At 44.3% G+C, this 22,388-nt stretch overlaps 1 protein-coding gene across 11 annotated transcripts; it reads left to right on the forward strand.

Annotated features, from left to right (window-relative positions):
- Positions 1 to 778: 778 nt before the first annotated feature.
- LOC119903748 (calcium-responsive transcription factor-like) lies at positions 779 to 18,379 on the forward strand. 11 transcript variants are annotated; one of them, XM_038719978.1, is made up of 16 exons: positions 779 to 875; positions 4,262 to 4,341; positions 6,412 to 6,702; positions 6,776 to 6,875; positions 6,969 to 7,044; positions 9,196 to 9,274; positions 9,352 to 9,541; positions 9,725 to 9,836; positions 11,156 to 11,299; positions 11,368 to 11,500; positions 12,114 to 12,217; positions 12,332 to 12,470; positions 13,517 to 13,583; positions 14,608 to 14,690; positions 14,774 to 14,966; positions 18,242 to 18,375. In XM_038719978.1, the coding sequence occupies exons 2-16, from the start codon at positions 4,297 to 4,299 to the stop codon at positions 18,322 to 18,324; spliced, it is 1,839 nt and encodes a 612-aa protein (XP_038575906.1). In that variant the 5' UTR covers positions 779 to 875; positions 4,262 to 4,296; the 3' UTR covers positions 18,325 to 18,375. The 11 variants fall into 11 exon arrangements, 8 of the variants coding, with proteins under 8 accessions (XP_038575906.1, XP_038575904.1, XP_038575902.1 ...); XM_038719976.1 differs by having other exon boundaries at positions 9,199 to 9,274; positions 14,762 to 14,966; XM_038719974.1 differs by having other exon boundaries at positions 780 to 875; positions 14,762 to 14,966.
- The last annotated feature ends 4,009 nt before the right edge of the window (positions 18,380 to 22,388 follow it).

Raw genomic sequence — 22,388 nt, forward strand, 5'->3', positions numbered from 1 at the left:
GCTTGGTTTGACATTCTTTTTAAACAAGGTACAAGGTAGGTTTATTTGTCACAGTAGTAAAATTAAGTTTTTAACTCCCTTCTGCTATGTAGTATGAAGCATTTGGTTTTGAAAAAAGATTATTATTAATAAGGTGTCTCTATAAGATGGAGTAAAAATGTCAGATTATTAAATGCAGTTTAGAGGGACGTTCTTGAACTGGAAATTAGGGATTCTATAGTTCCATAGTGTTTCCTTAACATATGATGCTATGAAATTAACAGTTCATGTTTACCTAAGGTCTGCTGCTTTTCCTTATTATTATATTAATTTCTGTGTAATAATTTCCACCACCACTGATACAGACACACATATAAGTGAGTAACTTCAATTATTATTGAAAGGACAGCCTGTTTCTAATGAATGCCAGTGTTTCTGTCAGCAACCCCAAACACACAGAAGAACCAGACTACTACTAAATATTTTTAAAAGCAAGTACTTTTGTACTTTGACACAAGTAGAAATTTAAATATAAGACTACTGTGGAGTAATATTTAGCAATATCTGTACTTTTATACAAGTAGAGGATTTGTGTACTTTGTGTCCACTACGGTTGTTGGTACGTTAATGCGTATTGATTTTAGATGTGAAAAACATGCCGAATTGAAGAGTAAAACATTTCAATGTGTGCCAAATATTAACATGTTCATATACAGAGTGTGAACATTAAGAGAGAGGCAGGAGAACATTAAACCCGCTGGATTTATACATAGAGTTTGGTGCGAGACGAACCGACGGCGTCCTCAGAGGGTCAAAACGGCCGAGCCTGTAGTAAAAAACGCGAGCGGCGCTTGGTGCGAGCGGAAGAGGAGGGAGGCGACAGACTGAAGACGAGGGCGAGTAGACTCGAGTTCATTTCCCTCTCATATTAATCTCTCAGCTGAGCCGCTCAGTCTGCGGGCAGCGAGAGCAGCTAACGGCAGCTAACGGCAGCTAGCATCAAGCTAACTGCCGGAGCAGCGCTGTGTAGCGTCGTTAGCTTTATGCTAACACGTTAGCCCAACATGGCGGAGTAACAAACTAACTGAAACATGTAAAAACGGTCAGAGTTTAGTGTTGAGGTCATTTTTCTCAGGTTATAAACGACATAAAGAAGTGCAGGGTTTACTGAACCGGAATAAGTTCTGCCTCTGATGAAGCAGCCGACATATTTTAGAAAATACCAGACATGATTCAGATGATCAATAATTTTACTTGCTCCGTGTCGTTTTACAGTTCAGTAAATCTCTTCCATCCTCAAATAATGGCAAAGTTAACGTTGTTTGACTTGTTGATTTAATTTTCTCCGGTTGTAATTGTACATACACCAGCCCTGTCTGGTTTAATATATTATAATTATATTTAAATAAACAGTTTGTAAGTGAGGGCAGAGAGTTTGACACTGAGCAGAGGTGATTAAATCTGCAGCCACACATCTGTTCCGGTCCAACAGGCGCTTAAGCTGTTTGAATTCACTTGTTTTATTTAAATGAAGCGGACACGGTGCTGCAGAACCAGGCGCAGTTTGTCTGAAGGTTTTTATTAGGGCTGAATAATTCAACGAAAGTTTATCTGAATCACAATCTGGCCTACTGCATGTTTCAAATGGCAGGAGGTGCCTACAAATCATCGTCTGGTTCAGATCCTGTAAACACCACAATCATTTAAATTTGTATTTCAATTGGGGCTGAGCAATAAAACAATAATGATAATTATTGCAATATAATTATGCTCAATATCAATATAATAAATTTCATTATATCGTAAATGAATAATTGTTTTAATTCATTTGAATCACGGACAAATTAGCACTTAATTTTTCTATTAAAAAACTTTTGTTGAAAAAAGATTAATCATATTTGTAGTAAAAAAAAATAGTTTTGAATGTTCTGCCTCAGATTTGTGAAGCGATCCACTTGTTGGCATCAACTGTTTGTCACATTCTGACCATAAAGAAAAGTTGAACCACATAATTAACCATCTGGTTTCTTCAATTTTCACTCAGGAGCAAAAATCTGCCTTTAAACTTGAAAGATATAATGATTTGACATCTATCGTGATAAGTATCGATCTCAAACGATATGAAATGTTTTTATCGTGACTACATTTTTGGCCGTATCGTCCAGCCCTAATTTCAATGAAAATTAGAATAGTGATGTAAAAATGATCGTTCCCTCTAATGCCGCAAATCAGATCGCAATATCAGTCAAAATAATTATAATTAGATATTTCTCCTATCTATAAAAATCAAAACTTGTGTGGGGGGGTATTTCTGCTGCCTGTCCTTCATTTTTGACTATTTTCCTCAAAACTTTAACGTTTTCATCAGCAGAAGTTTATGTGTTTACAAACATCAAAATCCCGGTTAGATTTTAGTTAGTTACCCAAAAATGATCTTTAACATGACCTCTGTTATGATCAATCTGTCAGCGCTGTGAGGACACAGATCTCCGGACATCGTACAGAAGAAAACACTGTCCTTTACTGCAGTAGTCGCTGTTTAAATCAAACTAATGTGTGAAAGCTGCAACTGATCAATGAACAACCATCTGTCATGTTGTGATTGATCACACCGTAGTGATCAGGCTGGAGGAGATGATGGTGAGGACGACTGTGCAGCAGCTCAAACAAGTAAATGTAGTTTAAAAGGACTTTTTCAGTATTAATAGTCTGAATGTGTTTGACAGAATTTCATTGAATTAGAAATGAGATTTTTTAATGTTAAATATATGTCTAAAAATGTAAAGTCAGTTTGAACCAGGAAAAAAAAGAATAATTATTACGGGGTCAGACTGTGGCTCTATAATCAAAGCTACATGAGTAAACTGTGTTTTCTCTGTTTGATCCATATTTTCATCTTCTGTTATTTCCACCTGCACTTTGTCCCGTCAGGTTACAGCTGAATAAATGAATATACTTTACGATGTAACGTAGGAGAGTTCAAGCACTTTATCATTCTTTAAGGAAATTCAAGTCTGCTAAATTGATGAAGGCTTTTTTTTTTCTTATCCCCTCACATGCGCTTCCATCAACAAACTCACAGTTGATTGAACTGATTCTGATCAGCTGTTGTGGAGCTCAGAGTTTGTAAAGTTTGTGCAATCACGATGCCTGCTCCACGTCGTGATGTCTGTCAGCCATCGCCGATGGACGATGGCGTCGTCTGTCGGCCAAAAGTGGGCTACCGGATCTCTTTTCAAGGAACCAAAAGGTTCCTTCAGCCCACTGTTGTGTGCGTTTCCACCGTGGACCTGTGAAGATCAGGCAGATTAATCAGCTGACGTAGGCTGTAGGCCTGCACGCCCTACACAGCGATGCACAGGCATCATTATTTGTATCCATGCTGGAACTCTCCTACATTTGTAAATGAACATCAGATTTGATGGAATATAATGAAAAACTACAGGCTGTGTTTGACCATTAAAGCAGCTATTTTTGTGTGGGGGTGTCATGAAGAGGCCACACGGTAAAGTTTGTCACACATTTAATAACAAACTGGATAAAACCATCAAGTTCTTAAAGTAACTCCAGCACAGAGAAAGCAGCACAAAAATAAAACAGTTTGGAAGGTTATTAAAACATTTTCAGCCGGCAGGAGCTGCACATCAGCTGCAGCATCACACCTGTGTCGCCTGAGTGTCGCAGGAACGGGATGTTTAACGAGCTTTATTACCTGCTGTAATCAGCTGTTCAGCTTGTTTTGGAGAGGAGGAGACTTCAGCTCTGAGGAAAAACCTCCTGACTGATTAAAACTTCAAACAACAACTCAGGACCCAGTATGTAGCTCAACTCCATCAGCTGTTCGCTGTAGACACACCGCTGCACGCTGGCTGCTGTTTCCGAACAACACATTTAATGCTGAATCTCAGGCGACGGCGGCGAGACTCGTGCGGCTCTCTGACTGCTGGTTGTGATTTACTGGTTTGCAAACAACGGTGGAAAAAAGAGCAGCAGTCGTAGAAAAACAGCCGACATTCTCCAGTTAAAGCCAGTAGCCTCTACTCGCCCATTCAGAAATTCACTGCAGGGCAAGCCCCGCCCCCCCCAAAGTACTGGTACTTTTGGAATGTACAACCCTCCGAGCAGGGACCTTTTGGGGGGTAAAGACCCCAGAACTACATGTAGACCCTGGTCCCTCTGGTGGAAACCTCCTTCAGAGGTTTCTAGTTCCGGGGTATAATTCCTATGGTCGAAGCGCAGCTTTACTAAATAAAGACCACGTGTTCTGTCTTCTTAAATGAAGGTGGTGATGTCACACAGACATGTGACTGAGTTACCATGGAGACTGAGGCCGACAGAAACACCGCTGCTGGACCTGATCAGGTGAGTCGGACTGACGCTACCTGGCCGCTTGCAGCAGAGAGGACGTCCTCTTGTTCTTGATCCGGATCATTAAGGAAGGGCAGTAACACGTGACTGGGATTGAAAATGAGGTGGATTGGGACAACTGGAAGATTCTGGTTAAAGTCAAGGGTTTAATCAACCAAGACAGTGCGTTTGCACAAGAAAATACAACAAAAAGAGGCTATAAAGGTGCTGACAAATGAACAAAACAAAATGAAACAAAAGAGGGTCTTATCCAAAGACAGTTACTTAGCTCATAAACACAGTAAAGAACAAAAGGATCAGCCGCCATAAGCCTACAGAAATACAAAAGAAAACAAACTAGCAGGTGTTCTGCAACTTAGAGTTCTCAAACAAAACAGTGCCCAACTCATGGTGCAACTCCACGGTTCCAAAACACTGACTGAAGCCACTCAGACAGGGTCCCCTCAGAGACTAGAGCCTCCCCTCAGAGACCTCCCCTCAGAGACTAGGGCCTCCCCTCAGAGACTAGGGCCTCCCCTCAGAGACTAGGGCCTCCCCTCAGAGACCTCCCCTCAGAGACTAGAGCCTCCCCTCAGAGACCTCCCCTCAGAGACTAGGGCCTCCCCTCAGAGACTAGAGCCTCCCCTCAGAGACTAGAGCCTCCCCTCAGAGACCTCCCCTCAGAGACTAGGGCCTCCCCTCAGAGACTAGGGCCTCCCCTCAGAGACTAGAGCCTCCCCTCAGAGACCTCCCCTCAGAGACTAGGGCCTCCCCTCAGAGACCTCCCCTCAGAGACTAGAGCCTCCCCTCAGAGACCTCCCCTCAGAGACTAGGGCCTCCCCTCAGAGACTAGGGCCTCCCCTCAGAGACTAGAGCCTCCCCTCAGAGACTAGGGCCTCCCCTCAGAGACTAGGGCCTCCCCTCAGAGACTAGGGCCTCCCCTCAGAGACTAGGGCCTCCCCTCAGAGACTAGGGCCTCCCCTCAGAGACTAGAGCCTCCCCTCAGAGACTAGGGCCTCCCCTCAGAGACTAGGGCCTCCCCTCAGAGACCTCCCCTCAGGGTCTAGGGCCTCCCCTCAGAGACTAGGGCCTCCCCTCAGAGACTAGAGCCATCCCTCAGAGACCTCCCTCAAGGTCTAGGGCCTCCCCTCAGATAGTAGGGACCCTCCCCTCAGAGACTAGAGCCATCCCTCAGAGACCTCCCCTCAAGGTCTAGGGCCTCCCCTCAGATAGTAGGGACCCTCCCCTCAGAGACTAGAGCCATCCCTCAGAGACCTCCCCTCAAGGTCTAGGGTCTCCCCTCAGAGACTAGGGCCTCCCCTCAGAGACCTCCCCTCAGAGACTAGGGCCTCCCCTCAGAGACCTCCCCTCAGGGACTAGGGCCTCCCCTCAGAGACCTCCCCTCAGGGACTAGGGCCTCCCCTCAGAGACCTCCCCTCAGGGTCTAGGGCCTCCCCTCAGAGAGTAGTGACCTCCTATCGGGTCTAGAGCCTCCCCTCAGAGAGTTGGGCCTCCCCTCAGAGACTTCCCCACAAGGTCTAGGGCCTCCCCTGAGAGAGTAGGGACCCTCCCCTCAGAAAGTAGGGACCTCCTGTCGGGTCTAGAGCCTCCCCTCAGATACTAGGGCCCCCCATCAGAGACCTCCCCCCAAGGTGTAGGGCCCCCGTCAGAGAGTAGGGACCCTCCTCTCAGAGACTTGGGCCTCCCGTCAGAGACCTCCCCCCAAGGTGTAGGGCCTCCCGTCAGAGACCTCCCCCCAAGGTGTAGGGCCCCCGTCAGAGAGTAGGGACCCTCCTCTCAGAGACTTGGGCCTCCCCTCAGAGACCTCCCCTCAAGGTGTAGGGCCCCCGTCAGAGACCTCCCCCCAAGGTGTAGGGCCTCCCGTCAGAGACCTCCCCCCAAGGTGTAGGGCCCCCGTCAGAGAGTAGGGACCCTCCTCTCAGAGACTTGGGCCTCCGCTCAGAGACCTCCCCTCAAGGTGTAGGGCCCCCGTCAGAGACCTCCCCCCAAGGTGTAGCCGTTCGTGTTTGCTTGGGACTGATCCATTTTTTAGTGGATGGACTAATTGTGACTTTTTCACTCCAGTCTGCAGATCCTGAATCAGACCTGACGCTTGGCTCCGCCTCCTCCCTCTTTTCACCTGAAACAGATGAGGCCCTAAGCCCCGCCCCCTCTGCTGACTTGCGCCGCCCAAGACCTCCAGACACTGTGACCGAAGAAACAACAGCTCCTCCTCCTGCAGCTGACCACGCCCCCTCCGATCCAGCTGTTGACACCTGGGTCACATCACAGCTGCTGGTTCCGCCCACGGCGGTGTGGCAGAACCAGCTGATCATCGTGGAGCAGCAAGGTCAGACGCTGCCCGGTGAACACGTGGTGAGAGTGAGTCCTATGTTTAATGTTTTATTTATTTAATATCAGTTCTCTTAATGATTGTGTTTTGTGTCAGGTGATCGTGGCGGGCCAATCAGAGAGCAGAGAGGTGTTTGTCATCCCGTCCAATCAGCTCTCAGGATCCCAGCTGGCTGTGATCTCCAGTAGCCCAGCAGGTACTGGATCTGTACTTGGAGGATTCTGATTGGAGGGAGAGGGGCGGCGCTAATTAGGAGCTGATAATTATAGATTTTCGTTTGTGTGTTTAGGTGCTGTTGTTAACATCCCTGTTACCACGGGGACAGACTCCAGCCAACCTCCCAGTGAGACGCCGCCGGCCATCAGGTAAAATGAACATGTGTGGCATGCCAAGTATTTATTCCTTGAAACTTACTAGTACTACTTAAAAGCTGCTAGTATTTAGTCATTAATTACTAGTAACTATTTCCATTTTACTATATATTAATTAGTTACTGGTAACTATTCCAAAAGATACTAGTAACATTTTCATTGTTACTAGTCATTTATTAATGATTAGTAAAACAGCTTGTTGATAGTAACATTTTAATTCTTACTAGTAACTAATGGAAAGGTTACTAGTAACAAAAGATTAAGTACTGGTCTAGTATCTAAATAATAGTCAATAATAATATTAATAGTAATAATAGTAAAATGGAATTAGTTACTAGCAATTGTACATTTTTCCCATTGAAATCTATGGGGCTCTGCAGTTCAGATATCATTTTAACCCCGGCTCCTCCAGGTTGCGTGTCGAAGTGTCCTTCGGCAAGATACTGAACCCTGAATTGCCCCTGGTGGCTGTTCCACCAGTGTATGAATGTTAGTTTCCGTTTGAGCACTTAGGCTCAGTGTATGAATGTGTGTGACTGGTGAATGCAGATGTGGTGTAAAAAGCCTAGAAAAGACTAGAAAGGCGCTATACAAGTACGGAGCATTTACATATACTTGAATTTGACTTGGTTTTCATGACTTGAGACTTGAATTTGACTTGGTGTTCATGACTTGAATTTGACTTGGTGTTCATGACTTGAGACTTGAATTTGACTTGGTGTTCATGACTTGAGACTTGAATTTGACTTGGTGTTCATGACTTGAATTTGACTTGGTGTTCATGACTTGAGACTTGAATTTGACTTGGTGTTCATGACTTGAGACTTGAATTTGATTTGGTGTTCATGACTTGAACTTGACTTGGTGTTCATGACTTGAGACTTGAATTTGACTTGGTGTTCATGACTTGAGACTTGACTTTGACTTGGTGTTCATGACTTGAGACTTGAATTTGACTTGGTGTTCATGACTTGAGACTTGACTTTGACTTGGTGTTCATGACTTGAGACTTGACTTTGAGCATTAAGTACACCCAGTTGTTTGGCTGCACTTTGGTGCTGTTGTAAGTTTATGTGAAAACCTCTTAACATCCCTGGTGGTAACAGGTCCTGATGACTCTCATGCTCTCGCTATGTGCACACAGCTGCCATGTTAGCTTCATACTCATATGATCCACCGCTAGAAAGCTAAAATCCTCGTGATCTGACCAGTGCAAACCATTTCAAAATACGATCACCACAGCATGCCTGCCTTATGTGTAGCCAATAAAAATCTGCAAATAACGATATCCAGCTTTAAGTAGGAAGTTCATGATCTACCAGTAAAAAACACGTCTGTGTCGAGCTGCCGGCTGATACGGAGCGATGCAGCAGCAGCCGCCTGCCGCCAAGGGGCGGAGCTGTTTAGAAAAAATACACTGAGACAGACACTCAGAAAAACCTGTGGAAAATAGTCATTTTCATGGTATTGGTATAAAATGTAAACTTGGTCCAGGTAAGGCTTTATGCTGCAGCACCACAGCTAATTTGTTAGCAAAAATTTTCAAGCGGAAACCAAAAATAAATTAGTTTTAGTTTGTTTAAACTGATATTAATCAATTCCAGTAGCACTTACAGTGATTCTTTTGGGTTAGACACTGCAGAGTGTTTCTTTCAGAGAAGCCCAAAACCAGGCAGATACTCCAAACGGTTCAAGAACTGCATTCAATTTACTTTGGATCTGCCTTGAACAGGCGTTTAAAACTAATTTTACAGGAATGGTAAGAGGTTTCCGTTACTGACACAGGTTTCTATTTTTCTACCCCATTTCAATTAGTGAAACCAATAGTAGACTAACAGAAAACCTTTGTGAATAGGTCACTATAGTTAGAACAGAAACACTCTCTACGTCTTCCAAAATGATCATACAAACTGAATTCCTAAGAATGTCAAATGACTTGTGACTTGGACATGTGACTTACTCCCACCTCTGGTTACTGGTAACTATTCCAAAAGACAGTGGTTAAATTTTCATCCTAGTAATTTGGGTTACTAGTTAAATGGCTTGTTGTAACATTTTTAGTTACTAATAACTAAAAAAAAAGTTCTGGTATCTAAATAATAGTTTGTCCTAAATTTATTTTCACATTGTTGGTGTTTGTTTTAGCAGCCTGGATGTTTCTTCTAGTGTGAAGCCGCTGCTCTGCGGGGCCCCCAGCTGGGCCCTGAGGCTCCGTAATGCTCAGGTCAGTGTGAACACACATACATGTTATTATTTATCATGAATCTATCAAACCTCCTCATCCTCCTCTGGTGTCAGCAGAAGTTGGGAGACTCCTACAGAGGCTTCTGCTGTTCAGAGGCCGAGCTGGAGGCCATCTTGTTGCTCCATAAGCAGCAGACCGGCTGTGTCTTCGGGACCCGTCAGTCTCCGTCTGTGGACAAACCAGCAACCAGACTCATGTGGAAGTCTCAGTACGTCCCCTACGACGGCATCCCGTTCGTCAACACAGGTCCAGGATTTCTGCCTAATGATGCTTTAATACATTTGATCTGTTTTCTAACTTTATCTCCAGCAGCTGGTTCAGACTGTGATCAGTTAAACTCTGAAAAACTGTAGTTCTTCCACCACTAAATTAAAGGACAGAAGAAGAAGAAGAAGAAGAAAGACAGACAGCATTTAGTCTGTGTTTCAGGCAGCAGAGCGATCGTGATGGAGTGTCAGTTCGGACCTCGCAGGAAGGGACAGCAGCCGAACAGGAGCTGTGAACACGCAGAGGGAACATACAGAGCCACCTGTCCTGCCAGGTAAACTACACACACCAGGTAAACTACACACGCCAGGTAAACTACACACGCCAGGTAAACTACACACGCCAGGTAAACTACACACACAGAGCCACCTGTCCTGCCAGGTAAACTACACACGCCAGGTAAACTACACACACCAGGTAAACTACACACGCCAGGTAAACTACACACGCCAGGTAAACTACACACACCAGGTAAACTACACACGCCAGGTAAACTACACACACCAGGTAAACTACACACACAGAGCCACCTGTCCTGCCAGGTAAACTACACACACCAGGTAAACTACACACGCCAGGTAAACTACACACACAGAGCCACCTGTCCTGCCAGGTAAACTACACACACCAGGTAAACTACACACAGAGCCACCTGTCCTGCCAGGTAAACTACACACGCCAGGTAAACTACACACGCCAGGTAAACTACACACACCAGGTAAACTACACACACCAGGTAAACTACACACACAGAGCCACCTGTCCTGCCAGGTAAACTACACACACCAGGTAAACTACACACGCCAGGTAAACTACACACGCCAGGTAAACTACACACACAGAGCCACCTGTCCTGCCAGGTAAACTACACACGCCAGGTAAACTACACACACAGAGCCACCTGTCCTGCCAGGTAAACTACACACGCCAGGTAAACTACACACACCAGGTAAACTACACACACAGAGCCACCTGTCCTGCCAGGTAAACTACACACACCAGGTAAACTACACACGCCAGGTAAACTACACACACAGAGCCACCTGTCCTGCCAGGTAAACTACACACACCAGGTAAACTACACACAGAGCCACCTGTCCTGCCAGGTAAACTACACACGCCAGGTAAACTACACACGCCAGGTAAACTACACACACCAGGTAAACTACACACACCAGGTAAACTACACACGCCAGGTAAACTACACACACCAGGTAAACTACACACACAGAGCCACCTGTCCTGCCAGGTAAACTACACACACCAGGTAAACTACACACGCCAGGTAAACTACACACGCCAGGTAAACTACACACACAGAGCCACCTGTCCTGCCAGGTAAACTACACACGCCAGGTAAACTACACACGCCAGGTAAACTACACGCACAGAGCCACCTGTCCTGCCAGGTAAACTACACACGCCAGGTAAACTACACACGCCAGGTAAACTACACACACAGAGCCACCTGTCCTGCCAGGTAAACTACACACGCCAGGTAAACTACACACGCCAGGTAAACTACACACACAGAGCCACCTGTCCAGGTGATCTGAAAGGTGAGCGCCGCTCAGTGACCTTCATCTGTTTCAGGATCTACATAAAGAAAGTTCGTAAGTTTCCGGAGTTCAGAGTTCCCACGGAGCCGGCGGCGGACAGGAAGATGGTGAGGCAGGAGCAGGAGAAGGCCTTCCAGAACCTGAAGAACCAGAACCTGGAGACAGGTGGAGTCATCAGGTACAACATGTTCTCTCCTTTAACCTGCTGCTGGACTCTACATCATGCTGACCCGTTTCTGTCTGCAGGTTCTACCTGCAGCTCCCCACAGAGAGAGCTCACCTGTATCACACTGTGGACCCCATCCCCCCACCTCCCCCTGACCTCCCCCCTCCCCCCACACAGCCAGAGGAGGAAGAGGAAGAGGAGACAGGAGAGCCGGTAGGAGACTCTACAGACTGAGGGTTCAGACGTCACTAGAGAGTCCAGGAGGAATGTCAGGAAGTCCTTGAGGATGTGCAATGCGTCCTTGTGTCCCTTAGGAAGTTTTAGGGGCCCTCAGGAGGTTCAGAGCATTGATTTAAGAATCCTTGAGTGGATTCCAGGGGTCGTTGAGGGGGATTCAGTAGTCCACATAGAGTTTCTGACCTTGAGAAGGGTTAAATGATGCTTGAGGAAGCAGTCCTTGAGGTGATCTAAGGAGTTATCAAGAGGGTTCTACAAGTCCTGGAAGGAAGGGTTACTGGAGGAGGTTATATGGTCCTTGGGAACGTTCAAGGAGGTCCTGTGGAGGTCCTGGAGGGTCTTTGAGAAGGTTGTATGAAGTCCTTTAGGAAGTTTCTGAAGACATTCCAGGAGACCTTTAAAACATTGTGGAGGTCCTTGAGGAGTTTCCAGGAGTCGGTACCAGTAATGTAAAGTCTGTCCTGAAGGTGGCGCCAGAGGAGAAACCAGGAAGTAGATTTTGATTATTGGCTGTTTGAAGTGATGATGATGGCAGTTTGTTGTTAGCATCTCTGTATTAGCAGCATGCTAACCCCCCCCCCCCCCCCAGGATGGAGTCATCCCGTCCCGCCTCCACCCTCAGGTGGCAGAGAAGATCAGACAGCTGGTGGCTGCAGGTCACCGTCAGGTCTACAGCGTCCGCAAACAGCTCAGGTAGGAAGCGCACCTGTGACCACCGCAGGTGTGTTGTGATCCACATACGCAATCGATGACGTCAGTTACCTGGACTTACAGGCTGTGTGTGTGTGTGTGTGTGTGTGTGTTCAGGCGGTTTGTGGAGAAGGACTTGTGTAAATGCATCAGTCCTCCAGAGAGACACGACCTGAGATACTTCCCCACTGTCAACGACATCAAGAACCACATCCACGAATCCCAGAAGGCCTTGGGGCTGACCACCACCGCTGAGGTCACACACACACACTTTTTATTTGTATTTTAAATTTAAAAGCTGAAACATCACAAAGTGTCAACTCTCGGTTGAAGTGAAGCGTTGAAACTGTTCGAAGACCCTCAGGTAGACATTCATCAGAATACTACACCGTGTTTTCAATTCACTTCAAACCAGGAGACACGCTTCATGTCAGAATAATTTATAATAAAGGCAACTTGCAGGTTTAAAGCTTGAGAGCAGGGGCGGACTGGCCAACGGGAATTTAGGGAACAATCCCGAACAGGCGGTCTATTTCAGGCCGAACCAGCCGCTGTTCAATAGCTTTTATTTTTCAGTTTCTTATTCATGTTCATGATCCGTGACCGTCTGTGTGTCTATCAGACTTATCAGAATATATACTTTCAGTATTGAGGATACGAGCGGCCCCTCCCAACTTGGACCGATCCGAGTTTTTGCTGAAATCTGAAAGGACTTTCCAACTGGGAGTTTACTCTCAATACGTTTTGTCGTGGCTGAAATCAGCCCAGGGTTGTGTGACAACAGAACAGGTTGAAAAGAAAGAAAGAAAGAAAGAAAGGGGGTAAAATGTGAAATTAGAAGAAAAAAGCTGGCACAAGAGGCAGCTGAATGCGCCAAATTAACCGACCTGTTCCTTGGTGGACAGGTGCTGAGGCAGAGCCAGCACAGGCACTGATAAGTAATGCTATTATAACCTGAGATTATTTATAAATGCATTTATGTATAGGCATATAGGCCATATTATATATTTATATATGTTATAAACAACAGTTGATGGAAGAAGGAAGAGGAGGAGCTGCAGCAGAAGGAGGACGATGGAAGCAGAAACAGTGACAGGTACAGGGGCAGTGTGCAGGGCTGGGGAGGCAATCATCCATAGATAGAATAAGAAAATGGATATTATGATAACGTTTCAGCTGAGTCTGAATCCAAACAGGGTTCTTGAGAGGAGATGAGATGTTACTCAAATGTTTGACTCGTGTTTTGGTCGATGCTTCAGCTTTGAATCAGGTCTGTGGTCTGAAGTCAGTGTCTCCCTCTAGTGGACAGAAGACAGAAGTGATCCTGTGATGGAGGCCGCCACCCTGACCCTGAGTCCTGCTGCTCAAGGTAACTCACGCAATCAAACTTTATTGATCTCATATGATACAGCAGCACGGAGAGAAGACTGATCAAGTGTGTAGATCCTGTAGCATCCATCATGTCTGAACTATATCATCTAATAATGACTATACAGATTACATTACAATATATTAAACTGTTATTTATACAGTGTCTCACAAAGTGAGTCCACCCTCACATTTGTGTAAATATCTGATTATATCTTTGACACTGAAGAAATGACCCTTTGCTCCAGTGTAAAGTAGTGAGTGTACAGCCTGTATAACAGTGTAAATCTGCTGTCCCCTCAAAATAACACATTACACAGGTTTTGTAGGGGAGCCAACAGGGGCCAGTGCTCCTGTAACACAGACCTTGGACCCCCCTATGGCCCCCCTCTGAACGAAAACTCTACAATAATATCTTCCTTGCGACGTTATGGCGTTGATACAAATGTGTCTCAACTAGTCGGATCCTTTAGGACGCTACGCCGCCACTGTCCGGTGTCGTCCCAAGGTGGTTATCCCTGATAGAAAGTGTTCCCCTGCCGCGGGAGAGTGCATGCATTCAACCGTGAAGGCGGACTTTCCACTTGTTTCATGTGTCGTTTTAGTTTTGTTTTATCAACGAGGTTTTTACAGAGCAACCTAGTACACGGCTTACAAGAACGTTACGTGTTATTGAACTTCGTATTATTCACTGCACTGAATTGAGAATGTCTAAACAAAACGAGCAGTTTCAGTTCCCCTCGTAAAGCAGTTATTTCGCGATAGACGATGTTCTAACTGACCACAGAGTCGATCACTCAGTCGTCCATGTTTGGAAGCTGGAGCCAGACAGACTGACACCTTTTTCAAGTAAGCTGCTCCTACAAATATCTGCGCCATCAATACTGTAAAATCACTGTAATCACTTTAACACATCGCTCTCCTCAACGCCACATCTACTGGACTCCAAATGTAGGTTAAACTGAATGCAGCATTGTAGACAATACTTTGTCCTTGTAATCCACGTTTCCACTCTATGTCTCCAGCTGTGGACTCTTTGTCTCCTGAAGCTGTTCAGCTCTTCACTTCTCTCTCGTCTCTGCAGCCGAAGATCTTTGCTCAGCTGCAGGTCAGAAAACGCCAATCGGTTCCCAATCAGTCCCAGTGGGGCTGAAGTATAAACTGTGTTTCCTCTGACAGGGAATCCTGCAGCCGCTCCCTCCTCCTCCTCCTCCTCCCTCTTCCTTCCTGCAGACTCCTGTTGGGGAGTCAGCGGGGGCGTGGGGCCCAGAGGAGGTGCTCGATGAGGGGCGGCAGCCTGGTGAAGGAACCCAGCAGGTGGTTCTACCGAACGGAGAGAACGTCCAGCTGCAGATCATCAACTCTGCTGCCCAAAGTGAGGACGGTAACCACACATGTAGTGTCTGTCGAGCTAGTTAAAGTCTTGTTCAAGTTTTCAGTCAGTATGTTTCAGGTTGAATGTTAAAAGAGGAAAGTCGATCTTAATCAACAGTTTGGCTAACGTAAGATTATCTTTGTTAATGTCAGCTGCTGAATGTAAACTATGGCAATCTGTTTGAACATTTATTCCTTAAAACTTAGTCACTATTTAAAAGCTGCTAGTACTTACTCATTAGTTACTAGAAACTATTCACATTTTACTAGACACTATTGATTAGTAGTTCTTAATTATTTAATTGCACAGTGCTATTAAAATCTACGAGGCTCTGCAGTTCAGATATCACCTATTCATTAGTTACTAGTTCCATTTTACTAGTCACTATTATTTACATACTAGTACTTTAAATTAGTTACTAGTAACTTTCATTAGTTACTAGTAACTAATCCCCTTTTATTAGTCACTATTATTTAGATACTAGTAACAATTTTATTCCTCCTTGTAAATGTTTTTTGTTACTAGTCATTCATTTATAACGTTTTATTTTATTGGGATTACTATTTCCAAAACAGTAATAACATTACAGTTACTAATCCAAGTAATGCTGCGTTGCTGAACGCAGCATTCTTGACTTGAATGCTCGACCGTGCTGCAGGTCAGCGGCACCGGGCCTGATATTGTTCAAGTCAGCTGTTAGCCAAAAAGCTAAAGGAAGAACGGAGAACAAGGGAGTAAGGGGTTCTTTCCACAGCTGTAAGTATCTACTGCCATTGCTGTGTCACAGTCTAAGATGCAAAGAACATTGTAAACTCTGTGCGACCAGCAAAATGCTTTCAGCTGCAGTTCTACATCTGATTTACTGAAGCAGCACAGTAACATGAAACATCAACAAGCAAAAATAAATATATATTGAATACTGGAAAGAAACAACCAAAACACAAACAAGTAAATTACAGTGTTATCTGACCCTAAAAAGAGAATTCACACTGGCAAATTACCTGAGTACAATAAACTAACCTAAACTAAGAAAAATATTGACAACATACAGACTGAGTGAACACAGCCTGGACGTAGAAAAGGGTCGACACAGACAGAGCTGGCTACCACAAGAGAAGACACAGATAGAGACGGACAGGTAGAGACCCAGAGGACAGGGAGAGACCCAGAGGACAGGTAGAGACCCAGAGACAGAGCACAGGTAGAGACTCAGAGGACAGGGAGAGACTCAGAGGACAGGGAGAGACCCAGAGACAGAGGACAGGTAGAGACTCAGAGGACAGGGAGAGACTCAGAGGACAGGTAGAGACCCAGAGGACAGGGAGAGACCCAGAGGACAGGGAGAGACCCAGAGGACAGGTAGAGACCCAGAGACAGAGCACAGGTAGAGACTCAGAGGACAGGGAGAGACTCAGAGGACAGGGAGAGACCCGGAGGAGAGGGAGAGACCCAGAGACAGAGGACAGGTAGAGACCCAGAGGACAGGTAGAGACCCAGAGGACAGGGAGAGAACCAGAGACAGAGGACAGGTAGAGACTCAGAGGACAGGGAGAGACTCAGAGGACAGGGAGAGACCCGGAGGAGAGGGAGAGACCCAGAGACAGAGGACAGGTAGAGACCCAGAGGACAGGTAGAGACCCAGAGGACAGGGAGAGAACCAGACCCAGAGGACAGGTAGAGACCCAGAGGACAGGTAGAGACTCAGAGGACAGGGAGAAACCCAGAGACAGAGGACAGGTAGAGACTCAGAGGACAGGGAGAAACCCAGAGACAGAGGACAGGTAGAGACCCAGAGGACAGGGAGAGACCCGGAGGACAGGGAGAGACCCGGAGGACAGGGAGAGACCCGGAGGACAGGTAGAGACCCAGAGACAGAGGACAGGGAGAGACCCAGAGGACAGGTAGAGACTCAGAGGACAGGTAGAGACAGAGCTGCACTTTCTCACCTCATGCCCTAAATATAAAACACTAAAATAAAAACAATGTGCAAACATTTCCTAAATATACCCCGAATTCGAATTTCTATCAGACCCACAGAAACTCCCTTATTTACTGGGAGAAATGCTCAAATGTGATATAATTGCTGCAAAATATGTCTCCTCATGCCTTGAAGTGAGGACAACCAGTGGAAACTCAGACTGATAAATAATTGTACAAATTTTCAAATTATTATTATTTTGATTGTTTGATATTTTAGTAATTGTTGTGTTTTTAAATCTCACATTTGATACTGATTTTTTTGTTTGTTTTTTAAATAATTACTAATAATTAAATTAATATACACACAAGTATTTTATTTTTATTTTTAATATATTATTATAATATAACACACACACGTTAATGTGTTACTTAGTTTATTTTTAACACACACACACGCTTATTGTTTTACTTATTTACTTTTATTTTTACAGAATTTGTATATTTTATATATTTTTTTTATTATTTCATTTTTTATTAACACACACAAACACACCTTTTACTGTTTTATTTCCTTATTTAATGAAATGTATTAAATTAATTGTAAGTTTTTAAGTAATTTACATGTGGCTTTGGCAAAATTGTTGCTATACATTCATGCCAATAAAGCTGATTTGAATTTGAAAGAAACTCCAGCCGCTGCTGCCAGTGATGATGCACTTGTCAGGAGAGCACAGCGTTAAGCAACGTTTTTCGTTTTGTAAAAGCAAGGTCAAAAGTCGGGATTTAATAGTAACGTAACTAGTTACTTTTATCACCCAGTAATAAGTAAAGTAATATTGTTATTTTTTTAAGTAGTAATAAGTAACTTTCAGAGTAACTTGCCCAACACTGCTAGTAACTAATGGAATAGTTACTGCTAACTAAAAACTAGGCACTAGAATCTAATCAATTGTTGATAGTAACACAGTGGTAGTTACCAGTAACTAATAAATAAAACTGACTAGTCACTTTTAAATAGCGACTAGTAAGTTTTAAGGAAAAAATGTTCGAATGATTTGACATAGTAAACTTCCTCATGTCATAAAGATCAGGACAGAGCCGCAAACGTTAGCTAAACTCTGATAGCATCTGTTTTTAACATAACCTCTAACCCCAGAAAAAATATCAGTTTGCCAATGATATGCTAACGCTAATCCTTGACCGTAGCGTTTGTTACCCAGACATGCTAACAATAGCAGTTTCATTAGAGCAGATAAACACACAGTTTAATCCTTTCCTTTAGTCCCCGTTTGAGGGTGGTGGTTAGCGAGTGGTCCGTCAGTGTAGCCGGTCAGATGAAGTAATAACCTGTGTTTCGTTCGCAGCTCCGGTTGATGTTAACGTGCTGCAGGTGGAGGTGAAAGAGGAAGAGATGAAGGAGTTGGAGGACTTGACTGGCTCATGTTGAGTCAGACTTGTTGACTCACCAGCACTGATCCCATCAGTGTGTCATACTCACCATCAGTATGTTTAAAATGGTGGGAGCACACTGGCAGGGAGGGGGGGGGGGCTCGGGGCCATGCTGTCGCTGCCTCTCTGATGCCTGACCTCCCTCTAACTCCTCTCCTGCTGGATGCCTCTCCTGAAGCCGTTGCGTCGGCGTCTTCCCTGGAGTCAGAGTTCTGGGCGGAGCTGCTGTAAACCACCTCGTACTCCCTGTCGCCTAACTGGCCTCCGTCGGTCTCGGAGGCTGCGTTCAGTAGGGCTGCAACTAACGATTCTTTTCATTGTCAAGCCCAAGATGACTTCCTCAGATGTCTTTTTTTTTTGTCCACAACTCAAATATATTCGGTTTACTGTGACAAGAGCAAAGAAACCAGATCATATTAACATTTGAGAAGCTGCGATCAAAAGATTTATTAAAAATTACTCAAACTAATTAATCCATTAATTTAAGTTTATGTTCATTGGGAGGCTGTTGAGCCTGGTTCTGTTGCCCGCTTGCCTGGCTCCGGTTTTGATGCCCTTTCCAGCGTCGCTCCAAGCCGGCACAAACACTCCCCTGGTGCTCCCGGGATGGGCAGAGTCAGCTAATAAGGCTGCTAACTGTAGCTGCTTTTAGCGAGTTAGTTCAGATAGCCGTACAACTAGCCGCAGTTAGCAGTTCCTCTGGTGACAGTCTGTCCCTCTCTTCCGCTTCCGCCTCGTGGGCCCTTTTTTCCGGAAAAAATATGTACAGTAGTCAACAGAGAGAGACTACTAATGTCATGATCCCGTTAGAATTGTGTCCTGAATTACACACTAGATGTTTGTCAGTTTAAAAGATAATTAAATAATAACGTTAGCTTCAGTTTTGTGTGAAACCATTCAATGAAATACATTTCTCGTCTTGCACAATATACGTCACCAATATGTTTGTGGTGTAATGCTAAGGTAAAGTTAGTAAAGCTAGGTAGCTTAACTATGTTCCACACACAGGTGTATCTCACCTGATGTGTTTAATCCAACAACTCCTGGTACTTTCATTACATGATCTACACATGGAAGCTGTTAGATGTTAGCTTCAGTGACTTTAGCTTCAGCAACGTTAGCTTCAGTGACTTTAGCTTCAATAACGTTAGCTTCAGTGACGTTAGCGTCAGTGACTTTAGCTTCAGTGATGTTAGCGTTACTGACTTTGGCTTTAGAGACGTTAGTGTCAGTGACTTTGGCTTCAGAGACGTTAGCGTCAGTGACTTTGGCTTCAGAGACATTAGCGTCAGTGACTTTGGCTTCAGAGACATTAGCGTCAGTGACTTTGGCTTCAGTGATGTTAGCTTCAGAGATGTTAGCGTCAGTGACTTTAGCTTCAGTGATGTCAGCTTCAGAGATGTTAGCGTCAGTGACTTTGGCTTCAGTGATGTCAGCTTCAGAGACGTTAGCATCAGTGACTTTGGCTTCAGAGACGTTAGCGTCAGTGACTTTGGCTTCAGAGATGTTGGCTTCAGAGATGTTAGCGTCAGTGACTTTGGCTTCAGAGACGTTGGCTTCAGAGACGTTAGCGTCAGTGACTTTGGCTTCAGAGACGTTGGCTTCAGAGATGTTAGCGTCAGTGACTTTGGCTTCAGAGACGTTGGCTTCAGAGATGTTAGCGTCAGTGACTTTGGCTTCAGAGACGTTGGCTTCAGAGATGTTAGCATCAATGACTTTGGCTTCAGTGATGTTAGCTTCAGAGACGTTAGCGTCAGTGACTTTGGCTTCAGAGACGTTAGAGTCAGTGACTTTGGCTTCAGAGACGTTGGCTTCAGAGATGTTAGCTTCAGAGACGTTAGCGTCAGTGACTTTGGCTTCAGAGACGTTAGAGTCAGTGACTTTGGCTTCAGAGACGTTGGCTTCAGAGATGTTAGCGTCAGTGACTTTAGCTTCAGAGACGTTAGAGTCAGTGACTTTGGCTTCAGAGATGTTAGCGTCAGTGACTTTGGCTTCAGTGATGTTAGCTTCAGAGACGTTAGCGTCAGTGACTTTGGCTTCAGAGACGTTAGAGTCAGTGACTTTGGCTTCAGAGACGTTGGCTTCAGAGATGTTAGCGTCAGTGACTTTAGCTTCAGAGACGTTAGAGTCAGTGACTTTGGCTTCAGAGACGTTGGCTTCAGAGATGTTAGCGTCAGTGACTTTGGCTTCAGAGACGTTGGCTTCAGAGATGTTAACGTCAGTGACTTTGGCTTCAGTGATGTTAGCTTCAGAGACGTTAGCGTCAGTGACTTTGGCTTCAGAGACGTTAGAGTCAGTGACTTTGGCTTCAGAGACGTTGGCTTCAGAGATGTTAACGTCAGTGACTTTGGCTTCAGTGATGTTAGCTTCAGAGACGTTAGCGTCAGTGACTTTGGCTTCAGAGACGTTAGAGTCAGTGACTTTGGCTTCAGAGACATTAGAGTCAGTGACTTTGGCTTCAGAGACGTTGGCTTCAGAGACGTTAGCGTCAGTGACTTTGGCTTCAGAGACGTTGGCTTCAGAGATGTTAGCGTCAGTGACTTTGGCTTCAGAGACGTTGGCTTCAGAGATGTTAGCGTCAGTGACTTTGGCTTCAGAGACATTAGCGTCAGTGACTTTGGCTTCAGAGACGTTGGCTTCAGAGACGTTAGAGTCAGTGACTTTGGCTTCAGAGACGTTAGCGTCAGTGAATTTGGCTTCAGAGATGTTAGCATCAGTGACTTTGGCTTCAGAGACGTTGGCTTCAGAGATGTTAGCGTCAGTGACTTTGTCTTCAGAGTAGTTAGCTTCAGTCATTAACAGAAACAGGTATGACGTCACATTCGCAACTTTTGGGTTTGTGGTCTTTGTAATTACATATTTTCACAGTCTTAAACTTTCTTGACTCTTAGACTTTCTTGATCGAAATTATCTTTTAAACTGAGAAACGTGTGTAATCAGGACACAATTTAAACGGGGTCTAAACATTAGTTGTCTCTCGCCGTTGACTAGCATACATGGTAGTCCACAAGAAGGGGAGGGACTTAGGCTCTATTTGTTTGGAGTGGGATTTCGACAGGTGGCCAAAATCTTGCAACTCTTACACATTGCACCGTTAAGCATAGAAAACAGCAAGTTGAATCATTTGGAAATTTTTAGTGGATGAAAACTGAATTTCTGTCAAGAAATGAAGGCCTGGTTCTCTTACAGCTGTCAGTATTTCTGTTTTTATGGTCTAAAGGTTTACAGCCTCTAGAAATGAAGGTTTTTAGTGTGTAACATCAAATCAGTATGAAGTTTTTAACACCAGCTGGTGTGTTCAGGAAAAGAGGCAAGAGTGGTTGATCTTTTAAATCTTGTAAATGTGTGTTTTGTTAATGTAAATAATATCCTGTTTCTTTGTACAGTTTCACTTTAAAATAGAAAATGTTCTCAATATTATTCTTTTATCATCTCATGTTGTGTGTTTTATAAGAGCATTAAACTGCTTTAGACGTTTTGCACTAATTGATTATTAATTTATCATTATTATTATTAAGTCATTAAAATGTATTGTAGCTACTTACTTATATACATCAAATTATGATGATCATTATTTGTATAATTACGTATTTCATTATGCCAATTTTTTTTAAATGCGTTATTTTTTATTCGTACACACCAAATATAAAAATAAAAGAAACTTTTCTTATAACAACATTGTTGGAATCTGGTAGGGGCAGGTTTGGTTATTAGCAAAACTATCAATTATAAAACAAAGTTATTAATTTTACAAAAATATTAATAAAGACTAAGAAATGCAGGACACCACTCTGGAATCAGTGACCAATAAAAAAAGAGTTTCAAAAAGTGGTTTGCTCACCTATTAATAAATAATAATTCAATAATGAAACCCTATTGAATGGTAATAGGTGGACAGTGAAGGGTGAATCCTTACTCCATCCCAGCTGTTACTACAATACCATCCACAGGCAGGTGCTGGCTTAGTTTTTATAGGGTGGTGTTATTGTCTCCACACATGGTTGCAGTTAATACAAGCAAACTCAAAACCTAATGCTATAATCATTAACTACCACTTTACCA

This window comes from Micropterus salmoides, unplaced genomic scaffold (genome assembly GCF_014851395.1).
Source record: "Micropterus salmoides isolate LMB-PRFRI ecotype aquatic unplaced genomic scaffold, ASM1485139v1 Ms_hic_scaffold_15, whole genome shotgun sequence".
Classification (NCBI taxonomy): Eukaryota; Metazoa; Chordata; class Actinopteri; order Centrarchiformes; family Centrarchidae; genus Micropterus; species Micropterus salmoides.